Genomic DNA, 13,230 nt, shown 5'->3' on the forward strand with positions numbered 1-13,230 from the left:
CTGTCTCTCAAAATTAAATAAACATTAAAAAAAAATTTGTTTAATAAAAAATTAAAAAAAAACTGGATACAAAGGATCTGGTAACAGAGGGTTGAAATGTGGGTGGTGGGTGGGCAGCTTTGTCACCAGGTCAAATGTAGCATGCTCATAAGCCATGTTCCAACTACGTCCCAATGTCCTGGTCCTGCTCCCTGGCCTGATAGGGGAAATTGTGTGTGTGTGTGCACGTCTAACATCCACTGGGAATCAGAAGAATATGACTTGGCTGTTTTCAAATAATTCAAGCCCACACTGCTGCTCTGCTCTAGGCTGCTGCCGTATGCCTGCCAAAACGCTCTTCCCAGTTGACTTCTTTAACCTGCTTGGAGTTAAGAGCTGGGCGCCCTGAAGGCCTCTTCCAGGCGGAAAAAGAATGAATGAGAGAAAAAGAACTGGGCCAAGCTTCCTTGATTGAACCACTTCACTTCGGCAAATCCCTAAGCCTTTCTATCTGTTTTGTAGGGGGTCAAGTGAGTAGACTAATTCAGTCGTACCTCCGAGGACATTGAGTGGCAGGTTTAATTAATGATGACTGTGAATGGGCTTTGTAATGTAAAGTTATACATAAATGAAAGGGGCACTACAACTATTTTTTGCCAAGTCTGGAGCGCGTCCTGCTTTCCGTTGCCACAGTTAAGCCTCTAAGTACTGATCACAGACTGCTGCAGACTTCAAGAGTGCGGAAAAGCACAGCTGGGCTCTCATTACCTGAAGCAGAAAGCAGGGTCAGTAATTTGGGGGGAGAACTGGGGCAAGTAATCAGTGCCCATCTCAGATTCCTGGATGGCCGGTGGCACCAATATCCACTGGGTCTAGCCGGTGGCAGATGATGGACTGGTTTCTGCAAGCAAAGTTCAAGAACAGGTGTATCCATTTATTCCTGGAACCATTCTGGAAAGATTCTTGAGCGATCAAGCATCACATCGAGTAGAGAACTCTTCCCAAAGGTCTCCCTTGCACTTCTTCCTATTGTCTCTGCCTCAGTTTGCTGGCTGACAGCTCACACTAGAGGTATTTTCTTCAGGGACAGTGTTTACTGAAAATATGCAACAAGAATCAAGCCTATTGAGGATGCATTTCTTCCTTTAAAGTCATGTGTCTTATTTATAGGGGTCATATTCCATGGTTCACTTAAACACATGGCTATATGATTTACCAGAAGTCATACTGGCCTTGCTAAGCATTCCACTTTGGAACGGTTGATTACTCTGGCTAACATGGGATTTCTGTGTCTCTTACACTGCTCATCTAACAACATTCATATGCAACAAATCCTAACTTTTACGTAGTAAGTGAACATGATTGCTCTTTCTCTTAATCTCTGCAAGACTTTATGCTTCTAGGACGGTGTATCGTATGTTGTAATTATGTTTATACAGCCTCTTCCTTATTATTAGATAATCTGGAGCTCCTTTAAAACCCCAAAAGGGTCTTAATCATTGTTACATTGCCCTTTACATCAGTGTCTTCTTTATAGGAGACACAAAAATACACTTAATCAAATACATTGAAAATTAAAAGACCTAATGGGTGATGAAAATGATAGGAAAGCCTAATGTTCATAGGGAGTTTCTTTCTTTCTTTCTTTCTTTCTTTCTTTCTTTCTTTCTTTCTTTCATTCTTTCATTCATTCATTCTGTCTGGGGAGCTTCACTTTCAAATAATTTTTAATTTAATTGAATTTATTTTTAATATAACCTACTGTCAGATTGGTTTCCATACAACACCCAGTGCTCCTCCCAACAAGTGCCCTCCTCAATGCCCATCACCCACTTTCCCTTCCCTCGCACTCCCCATCAATGCTTAGTTTATTCTCAGTTTTTAAGAGTCTCTTATGGTTTCGCTCTCTCCCTCTCTAACTTTTTTTTTCCATTCCCCTCCCCCATGGTTTTCTGTTAAGTTTCTCAGGATCCACATAAGAGTGAAAACATGTGTTATCTGTCTTTCTCTGTATGACTTATTTCACTTAGCATAACACTCTCCAGTTCCATCCACATTGCTACAAAAGGCCATATTTCATCCTTTCTCATTGCCAAGTAGTATTCCATTGTGTACATAAACCACAATTTCTTTATCCATTCATCAGTTGATGGACAGTTAGGCTCTTTCCATAATTTGGCTATCATTGAAAGTGCTGCTATAAACATTGGGGTACAAGTGCCCCTATGTGTCAGCACTCCTATATCCCTTGGGTAAATTCCTAGCAGTACTATTGCTGGGTCATAGGGTAGATCTATTGCTAATTTTTTGAGGAACCTCCACACTGTTTTCCAGAGCGGCTGTCCCAGTTTGCATTCCCACCAACAGTGAGAGAGGGTTCCCGTTTCTCCACATCCTCTCCAGAATCTACAGTTTCCTGATTTGTTTATTTTAGCCACTCTGACCGGTGTGAGGTGATATCTCAGTGTGATTTTGATTTGTAGTTCCCTGATGAGGAGTGACTTTGAGTATCATTTCATGTGTCTGTTGGCCATTTGGATGTCTTCTTTGGAAAAGTGTCTATTCATGTCTTCTGCCCATTTCTTCACCGGATTATTTGTTTTTTGGGTGTGGAGTTTGGTGAGTTCTTTATAGATTTTTGATACTAGCCCTTTGTCCGATATGTCATTTGCAAATATCTTTTCTAAAAATTTCTTGTTGGAATCTCTAAGTATATTATATTGGTTAAGATAAAAATTCTTCTGCTACAGCCAGACCTAGGCTTACATCTTAGTTCAAATTACCATTTATGAGTTCTTGGGAATGGTACTTAACAAGCTCTGTGCCTTAGTTTCCTCATCTGTAACATGCAGATAACATCTCATGGAGATGGTGTAAAGATTAAATGAGATAATCCATGTAAAGTGCTTAGTGCCATGCCTGACACGAAATAAGCAAGAAGTAACATTCAGATGATATCACTGTCATCACCATTAGAAATTGTAGGAGAAGGAGTCTTGGGTGCTCTCAGAGCCTTAGAGTATCGCCTCCAGATTTCACAGCCTACCCCATAGTTCCCTTAATATGCCTTATAAATATGAAATAGGAAACCACATAGGTTAGAAATTCCAAGTTTTCTGCTTCTAGCTCCTGATTTCAGATTTTACTCTTTAGATACTTTAAGTATGAGTAAGATAGTTCTCATTCAGACATAACGTAAGGGTTATTTAAAAGGCATTTTGTTGGTTGTAAAATATATTGCTAGGCAATGTGGGCCCTTGGAAATGGGCTTAGCTCCAATGTACTTGGTAAGTGTTTAGTTGAAAATGGCATCTCTCCTCAACATGTGGTCTCTAGATCTGATTGTTCTCCGTGAACAAAAAAAAGTTGTTGCATACATTTATCATCACTTTGCTGAAGTTTGTGGAGAAGGTGTTTTCAGTTAACAAATATGTCCAGTGAATACTCGATGTTTCAGGGAAAAGACAGAACAACACTGAGGCAGCCTGAGGGGAGGATTTAGACTATCAGCTGCCTCACCAAAGGCAGTCGCGACAATGTTTGGAGGGAACAGGCACCTTATGGGGTCTCTCTACAGCCCATGCCTCCTTTTCTCAGAGCTTCCCTGACCCTCTTGCACAGGGGTGGGCCCCAAGAGTCACTATCACTCCAAATGCTCACAGACTGTTGGAGTACACGCTCCTGACCCAAGCTGACACAACCAGATTCTCTGGCCAGGGCATCTGGAATTGGGACACAGGCCTTCGGGTCAGTCACTATTGGCCCTGGAAGTAGGACAGCATATAACAAGGGGCTGGCATAGCCACTGTCATGATGTGCCCTGAGAGGCAGAAAAGCTGGGATGTAGGGAGAGGAGGCTGAAAGAGTGTCAGGGAGAAGTAGAGATGAGAAACCAGGTCACTCCTGAGAGAGAAAGGGAGGTGGCAAATGAAGAGCTGTCTCCATTCCCAAGGCCTCTCAGGGCTTTGTTCTGACCCCCCCTGAGGCCCAGCTGCCCTTCCTGCCCTGGCCCATGTCCAACACACTCTCCACCTTAGCTCAGGCAAGCTTAAGATGTATCTGTTACGTGAAACCCAAGGACTCTTGGCTGAGGGAGTGGTCTGGCAGAGGGAGAGAGAGGCTCAGCCAGGGATCCTGGTTGCACAGGCAGGGTCTGCCTGGTGATGCCCACCCTGGTGATCCCATCACAACCGCCTGCCCAAATCGGACATGCACACAAATCATTTTTGCTGACGATAAAACTGAATGGAACATATTCATGGCTATTCTTGAAACAACGTTCTTAGTCACTTCCTGATGTACTTTCTTGTGTAATAGGGAAGAAAGTGGCATTATGGATGGCACACCCAGAATTTTGTCTAACCCCGAACACTTGTACAGGGGTATATGTAACTGCAGCTGTCGCCGGTCAGGAATTTTGCAGGGGAAAAATAAAAACCAGATGGGCACTGGTCGCTTTAACGATCTGTCTGTCCCCATTCTGGCCACTTGACACTCAGCTTTGGCTCTGCCCCAGATTCAGGGGCAAATCCTATCTCTAGGGAAGGTTTCAAGGAGCCCTGTCTCAGGAGTTCAGGGGACACTGTTAGGTTACCCTGTGACTTGTTCTCTCATCAAACTCTCTGGTTCTGGCCTCTGGGCTTCAGCCTTCACCCTGGGATTGAGTTGGTTAGATTCCCTGTCACAGGACCTGACTCCTTGATTCCTCAGGCTTCAGCCCCTGCCACCATAAAACCAGGACTGTGGCCCCTCCAAAATCAGGACTGTAATTTGCATACACCTATTCTTTGTAGGTAACACACCTGACACGCAGACCAAGCTGGGGACCTTGCTACCTGCCCTTCATCCTGTGTGACCCTCCCCCACTGCCACTCGGGGTCACTCCCACTGTTATTTCCAACATCTGCCCCCCCACTTTCACCGCTGCCAATAGTCACATTTGCTTCACTTATGGGACACCTTCTTTTGGTACCTGAATCTCTCTAAATTGCCACATCGCTTGTTATTTCTCTGAGGGTCCATGGTCCTGCAGCTCTGCTTGCCTGGAAGACCTCCTCCCTGTCACTTCAACTGGGCACCAGTCACAATGCCTAGCACTTAACAGGGTGAAAGGGAAGCAATGTGGTGGAGTGAGCATGGGCATCTCGAGCACACTTAGGTTCAAATCCCCGCTCCTTCACTTACACAAGGTTCTTAATTCCTCTAGAACACAAAAGAATTGTTGAAAGGATTAGATGAGATAATGTGTCTGGCAAGATTTCGTAGTTATTTGATAAAATACATCTGCTTTTCTTTCCTGAACTTATATTTTTTAACAGCTTTATTGATAGTCACATATCATACAACCCACTGACAGAGTGCAGTGCAACAGTTTTTATTATATTCACTAGACTTAGGGTTGTTGTTCTTTTTTTTTTTTTCTTGAGGGGAGGGGAGAGGGGGAAAGAGGGGGAGGAGGGAGAGAGGGAGAGAGAGAGACAGAGAGAGACAGAGAGAGAGAATCTTAAGCAGGTTCCACGGCCAGCACGGACCCCAAAGCGTGGGGCTCGATCTCACAACCATGAGATCATGACCTGAGCCGAAAACAAGAGTTGGTTGCTTAACCGACTGAGCCACCCAAGTGCCCCTAGACTTAGATTTCTTAAAATGCAATTAAAGCATGAGAAATATGAGGCTTAATAACACTTAAAAAGACTTAGGATGTTAGTCAGCTATACGGTTAGGTAAATAAACGGTGCAATGCTATTATGCTGCCAAGAGAGCTTATGTGATATTGGACTGTGCCGGTACACATGTGATGATCAGAACAAGACAAGCAATGGTTCCCTGTGATTCAGAGCTGACAATGTGTTCAGTCATTGGGCCCGCTTTAAAAGGGATGTGGGCAAATTGGAGCATGACCAAAGAAACATGAAAAGGGTGATGAGAAATGGCAAATACTCTGATATTCATCCTGGAGAAGTAGATTCTAAGAGGAGGCGACCCTGTCCTTAATTAGCTCAGGGCATTCAGTTGGAAAATGAATGACATGTGTTTCCTATGTTCCCTTCCTAGGCCTGAAAGTCAAGAGGTGAATTTATTTTATTTTTTTATGTTTATTTATTTTTGAGAGAGAGACAGACAGAGCATGAGTGGGGGAGGGCAGAGAGAGAGGGAGACACAGAATTGGAAGCAGGCTCCAGGCGCTGAGCTGTCAGCAGAGAGCCCTACATGGGGCTTGAACCCACAAACCATGAGATCATGACCTGAGGTGAAGTCAGACACAACAGACTGAGCCAACCAGGCGCCCCATCAATAGGGGAATTTAAAAGCAAGCAAACTTCGACATAAAAGGATTTCCTCTTGAAAATAGGAATGGGTTGGCCCTTCCTAACCTGAAATTCCATATTTAATACGTTGCTACATTATTAGCAAGTCTGAGAGCAATGGCTTATAGAGCTCCTATTCTGTGTAATATGCTGTGCTCAGGTGATAAAATGATCCAGCAGGTCAGCCCTTCTTCATTTAAAGCCAACCATACAGTTTGTGGGTTAGTCTAGTAGTTCATTCTTTCTCCTATTTTTGATTCCTGCTTTTGATGTAAGAGAAAAGGATGCCCCAAAGTGTCGATATGGATATTTTATTAGCAGTTTTGATAATGGTAGAAATATTCCTAGAATAAGACTTTGGCATTACCTGGTCAGGAGGATTATGCTCTCCTCTTCCTGGCTCTGTGTAAAGTGACTTCATTTTAGTTCTTGAAATTGGCCACTGTGGAAACATTTAGGGAAATCAGCAAACACTACAGATCAGCAACATAACTCTCCCCCATCTTCCAAGGTCCCACTGCTTCGAGTCTATGCTTCACAGTGACTGCAGAGCTGGCACAATTCACAATGACGACAGACCTTCTACTACATTTTTGGACTATGTGTCTCTGTGAAAGATATACTTAGGGCCAATGGTATTTAACTTTCACCTAAGGGTGATTTGGAATTTAAGTAGTTTAACAGAGTTAACTAGTTTCAGATGAGTGGAATATTTAGGGGGAAATATTTGGGGAAGATTAGACTCATTCTCAGCTGCCTTCTAAGTCACATCTATTTTTCCTAAAACTTGTAATAACCCAGTCTATGTATTTAAAGAGTCTATAGGGAGACAGAGCCAGGACTAAGGCCCTCTGGAGCTGGGAAGATAAGGCTCTCTGCTGGCCAGTGCTTGTCCTGCATGACAAGTGGCTCCTTGTGCCACCTATTGGACTTTGAAAGAACAGTCTCTCAGGTTTTGATTGAAAGGTAAGACACCAGCAAGGATTTTCCGCAGCTGGAACAAATTCATGGTCTTCCCTAAGTCAGAACTATTCTAAAAAGCTAGAATTTTACAAGTCACTAAGAGGGAAATCATCATCAGCCCGAGATTCACAGAGCCAACTGATTCCTTTGTAATCAACAAGCTCTAGGAATTACAGTTGGCATTGACTGAGCACTTAGTATACTGTGCACTTTACAAGCATTACCTCATTCTGTCTTCATATAACCTTATGAAGCAGACATAAATATTTTCATTTTACAGATAGGGAAACAACACAGTTAAGTGGCTATTAGGCTTAAAAAGTTTCTGCGTTGCCTGCCCGTTCTGTATATAGACATTCTGCAAATAGTTGAGTAAGTTTTTAAATGTGAATAAACAGAGCACCATTCTTCTTAATACTCTGAGCCTGCTGACCCATTAGCCTTTTAATCAGCTTTTATCTAATGGGAAAACAGAATGATTTTCATTTATTTTTGCTTGAACATGCCTTCCAAGGGAAGATTATACTATCTCCATATCACTATATCACTATAATATCTCATTAACCTTATAATGACTTACACTTACTTTTTCAGTTTCAGAAGACAAGTTAACTTGGGCTTGGCCAGAATTCTGTGGTCGTTCGGTCTTCTCATCACACCAAGTTGAGGCAGAGGAAATACCAAAGGCATGCATCAAGAAGGACCCATAAAGTTATGAGAGAAAAAGAAGGGTTATGGATAAACCAGAGGGAGAAGAGTTAGTTCTCAAAGAAAGACGATCAAGCCAGTTACATTGAGTAGATGGCACTCTGGACATATTCCTGTGCCTGTCATGCTACTAGACAAGTGGGGGAATGACAGCACATCCTGATCTTAAGAAGCCTATGGACTTCTAAGGAAGAGAACACACTCAGAGGAACATGAGGAGCGTGAACCTGCAGTACAAGAACTTGCAGAGAAAAACCACACAAGACAGCAGTGGTCATTGAGAAAGGATTAATGTAGGCAGTAAGTGCTGCAGAAAAGGGAAAGGTTACATTTGCATACATTTTTGCTGACCCCAGCATCTTCATAAAATATCTTCACTGTGAGCTGTGGGGAGACAGTGAAGTATGAGAGAACACCTGGCCTCTCAGTAGCTCACTTCTCCCCTGGAGACTCAGGCAGGCGATGAGAGGGTTTGCAGGAAGCAACAGCTGGAGAGACATGGAGACCAAGCACCTGGCCATCAAGGCAGGCAAGACGGTGCTGGCAGGTCTCACCTGGCTACTGAGTCTTGATGTACCAAATATTAATGATTTTTTTTTTCCCTCTGTATTTGTCCTTCTTTCTACCTTTCAGCAGGAGTAGCCTGTAGTTCTTCTGGGCTTTGCTTTTGAAAATTTTGAGCCCTCTGGAGAATGGAGAGTAGCAGTTCTCAACCTTGACTCCTCCTGGAATTACCTGGGGAGTTATAAAAAACACTGTCGCCTGGGTCCCACCCCCATATGCTCTTAAACTGACCTGGGATGCTCCTCTGGTGATTCCAATGTGCAACCAAGTTTGAGTCCCACTGACTTAAAAGGTTCCTGGACATAGTAAGAGAGAATAAGATCTACTAAAATGGACAAAGCATCTTGGAAAAGGAGGGAAGAGGGGAACTTCTGTGTTGCAATCTAGAGAAATAGCCTTGATTTGTTGTCTGGAGTAGTGGGAATCTGGGTTCTGGTTTTCGTAGAGTCCCACAGAGGAGGTAGGAAGGCTCCAGAGAGAATGCCAGTTGGTAAATCTAGGGCGGTGTTTCTAGGTCTGGGATCTGCATGCAAATTGCCAGGCCATCTTGTTAAAATGCAGATTCTGACTCAAGAGGTAGGGGGTGGGGCCTGAGTCTCCATTTCCAGAAAGTTCTTAGGTGATCCCAGTGCTGCCCATAACATGTCAAAGATCTTCATGGCTAGGACTCTAGGCTGTCTCTCTTAAGATTCCCATTTCCATCTGAAGCCACAACCTGTTAAACGTGAAGTGTTCCACAGTCAGGGGCAAAGGACATCCTTCTGTGACCTGGTCTGACTGAGAGCTGAAGGGCAGACAGACCCATCTACACATCTCCAGAGCCTGGCGGGCTAAAGGGGAGCATATCCTGGCAGGGGATCCCCATGTCAGGGTCCTGGTAGAGTACAAATGGCCCACTCAGAAGAGATGACTGAAGATAGCTTCATGTAGGTATTATTTACAAGGATGAGGCAGGGTTAACAGAAATGAACAAACGATGGTGAGATACCATCCCTCAGGCAGAAGAACCAAAAGAGGAGGATGTATTGACTGGAATCCCATAAAAGCTGTAGGAAAGGGACACCTGAAACAACTGTTTCTTTTATTTTTATTTGTTTATTTATTTATTTACTGGGGGAGGGGCAGAGAGAGAGAAGGAGAGAGAGAATCTCAAGCAGTCCCCACACTGTCAGCACAGAACACGACACAGGCTCCTTCTCACAAACCATGAGATCGTGACTTGAGCTGAAATCAAGAGTTGGATGCTTAACCAACTGAGCCACGCAGGTGTCCCTTTATTTTTATTTTTTAAGAGGCCTCACACCCAGCACAGAGCCTAATGAGGCACCTGAATTCAGGATCATGAGATTAAGACCTGAGCTGAGGGACACCTGTGTGGCTCAGTTGGTTAAGTGTCTGACTTCAGCTTAGGTCATGATCTTATGTTATGGTTAGTGAGTTCGAGCCCTGCATTGAAAGCACTGAAGGTGGAGAACCCACTTCAAATCCTCTGTCTCCCTCTCTCTCTGCCCCTCTCCTGCTCACACTCTCTCTCTCCTTCTCTCTCAAAAATAAACATCAAAAAAATTAAAGACCTGAGCTGAGATCAAGAGTCAGACACTTAACTCACTGAGCCCTAGGTGCCCCACAACTGTTTAATTTTGAGAAGCACAGCCACATGAAGAAAATAGCCCACCATGGATAGATCCAGGGGAGCAAATACCCCAATATTTCTCTTCACCCACCTTGTGATTTCCTACTAATACCTCCCATTGGCCCAACTCAGGTAGAAACCAGAGGACAAGAGAACTCAGCAGACACAGTCCATCAAAGTCAGCTTCCTGGGCACAGAGAAGGGTGAAGGATGGAGAGCAGATCAGCTCAGGGAAAACCTAGCACAATCTCCAAGAATGAGGTGAAATGTTCTGCCAGGCCAGACTATTTAGCCTGTTTAGGCTGCTATAACAATATACTCTAGAGTGGGTGGCTTAAATAACAGACATTTATTTCTCACAATTCTGGAGGCTGGCAAGTCCAAGATCAATGGTGTGGGCAGATTTGGAGCCCACTTCCTAGTTCATAGATGGCAGTGTTCTCACTATGTCCTTACTTGGTAGGAGTGAGGGAGCTTTCTCAGGCTTCTTTAATAATGGCACTAATTCCATTCATGAGGGCTCCATCCTGATGACCTAACCACCTCTCAGAGTCCTCACCTCTCAGTACCACCACACTGGGAAGTTAGGATTCAACCTATGAATTTCAGGGGGACACAAACATTCAGCCTATAGTACAGCCCAGTGGGGCTCAGCTTCTGTCAGAAATTCAGCTGGCATGGAAGAGAAAATGACAACAGAGTTTGCACCTGAGACTCTTACCCCTTCTAGACGGGAGCTTACCTGAGAGTGTCAAACATCCTCATGAATGACAGGTGAACTTCAACCCCCACAGCGAAGCTTTTGGGACAATGATCGTGATCCTGTTGGAGAACTGGTGAGCAGAGAAGAGGCGAGCTTTCAGAAGTTGCTGTTGATTTCAGGAATGTGTTGAGAGTAAGCCACTCAAGCTTTGAATCCTGACAACAGGTGGAGCACAGAGGAAGAGAAAAAGAATACAACCTTGTGACAGTTTGCTGATGACACAGATTTCTCTGAGTTTCTCAGAAAAACACTTAGGAAGGCAGGATGTGTGAAGAGTTATCTTTGGGCCCCACCTCGTACCCCGAATTTCTTAAGACAAAACGAATCTCCCACCATCTTTCTGGGAAAAGAAGGGCACAAGCCAGAGGCACGCCCCCACTCCGGGGCAAGTAGGGATCTGACCTATTTAGAACTGGTCTTGGCTAGCCTGAAATTTAGCACCAGTTAAGTTCCTGGCTTAATTGGAACACCTGTGCGCTTTCCCAGTGTCTGAAGTTGACAAAGGGGGAAGGGAGCAGAGACGGCTGCGCACTTGTGAGGCTGGTACTGAACAGGAGATAACAGAAGCACTTTCTCAGACGTGGCCGGGGAGAACCGCTGGGGAGTTCTCAGCAGTACACAGAATTCCAACTGGCACTTTGGGAAGCCAGGTGGGGGCTCCTTGCGCCGGATCCCTGAGAGCAGACTGCCAAGGCAAAGGGGCTCTGGGTCCCTTAATCTGCCAGCAGTGCAAAGACAGCGGGACATTTTAGGAGACGCTTAGCTTTGGAGGAGGAGGCAGAGTTGTGGCATCCAGGTCTTTCTGACCTTGAGTTTTATTTCCCATGCAATTACTGTGTCTCAGAAGTTGAGGGTTTTGACACTGTATGGGGCATTAGTAAGGAATGGAAGCAATAACTAGGAGTGGTCATTAGAAAGTGTTCTGAGGGGGGCGCCTCCTGGCTCAGTCGGTTAAGCGTCTGACTTCGGCTCAGGTCATGATCTCATGGTTGAAGGAGCCCCACATCGGGCTCTCTGGTGCCAACTTCAGATCCTCTGTCCCCCTCTCTCTCTGGCCCTCCCCTGCTGGTTCTCTCTCTCTCCCTCCCTCTCTCTCTCACAAAATAAATAAATAAACTTAAAAAAAAAGTGTTCTGAGGCCTACTGCATATCAAGTGCCAAAATCAATTCCAGGTTAATTAAAAAGTTAAAGAATGAATACCACAACAAAAGAATTAGAAGAAAGTTTAGCTGATCCTAACATGGCCAAGGCCCGTGAAAACACAAAAGCAAAAAAAAAAAAAAAAAAAAAAAAGGAAAAACCAATAGTTTGAAATAAACATATACATGCAAAATTAAAAATTTCTGTATAGTTTTCAAATCACCAAAAAAAAATTAAACAGGATAAAGTTAACAGGAACTAATGAGTTGGGAAAACACTTGCAGCATATGTGATTACTGGTTAATGTCATTAACACAGAAAGGAAGAAATGGGTGATCACCTCAATGGAAATATGTGAACTGCCAATAAGCACTGGAAAATATGAATTAAATAACAGTGAAATATGATAAAATACCATACAGTTCTTCAGGATTGACTGAGATAGGGAAAAACATAATATCCAGTATTGTCAAGGGTAAAAGAAAGGGGCATCTCAAATATTTATAACTGGAATGTAAATTGGTTTGATTTTTCTGGAGGGTAATTGATAGTTTATATTATTATTATTTTTTAAATGTTTATTTACTTTTGAGAGAGAGAGAGAGAGCATGCGCGCACAAGTGGGGGAGGGGCAAAGAGACAGGGGGATAGAGGATCCCAAGCGGGCTCTGTGCTGATGACACTTTAGGTGCTGACAGCACTCAGCCCCATGTGGGCTCATGAAGTCATGAACTGCAAGATCATGACCTGAGCCAAAGTCGGATGCTCAGTTGACTGAGCACTCAGGGGCCCCGGTAGCTTATATTGTAAACCTTACAATGTGCATAACTTAAAAAAATTATTTTAAATGTTTATTTATTTATGAGAGAGGGAAAGACACAGAGTGAGAATGGGGGAGGGGCAGAGAGAGAGAGGGAGACACAGAATCCGAAGTAGGCTCTGGGCTCTGAGCTGTCAGCACAGAGCCTGATGCGGGGCTTGAACTCAAGATCTGTGAGATGGCGACCTGAGCCGAAGCTGGACACTTAACCGAGTGAGCCACCCAGGCTCCCCAAAATGTGCATAACTTTTGACTCAGCAGTTTGTCCTCTAGGAATTTATCTGAAGGAGATAATCAAGGACGTGTACAGAGACTTACCTACAAGAATGTTTGCGACAGTGTTATTTTAAC

At 44.0% G+C, this 13,230-nt stretch overlaps 1 protein-coding gene across 9 annotated transcripts in view; it reads right to left on the reverse strand.

The window, feature by feature from the left end:
- Positions 1–13,230, reverse strand: part of RAB8B (RAB8B, member RAS oncogene family) — an 86,248-nt gene that overhangs the window by 70,548 nt on the left and 2,470 nt on the right. For 6 of the 9 annotated variants that reach the window (XM_045059190.1, XM_045059189.1, XM_045059187.1 and 3 more), the window contains exons 3-6: positions 10,898–11,073; positions 7,837–7,954; positions 6,655–6,729; positions 748–880 (exon numbers count right to left, since the gene is read on the reverse strand). In XM_045059190.1, coding sequence (XP_044915125.1) covers positions 748–880; positions 6,655–6,729; positions 7,837–7,954; positions 10,898–11,073 — 502 coding nt within the window. Of the gene's footprint in view, positions 1–534; positions 881–6,654; positions 6,730–7,836; positions 7,955–10,897; positions 11,074–13,230 lie in introns of those variants that run through there. The other 3 variants (XM_045059194.1, XM_045059192.1, XM_045059191.1) reach the window with 2 other exon arrangements.

Source organism: Felis catus, chromosome B3 (assembly GCF_018350175.1).
Source record: "Felis catus isolate Fca126 chromosome B3, F.catus_Fca126_mat1.0, whole genome shotgun sequence".
Classification (NCBI taxonomy): domain Eukaryota; kingdom Metazoa; phylum Chordata; class Mammalia; order Carnivora; family Felidae; genus Felis; species Felis catus.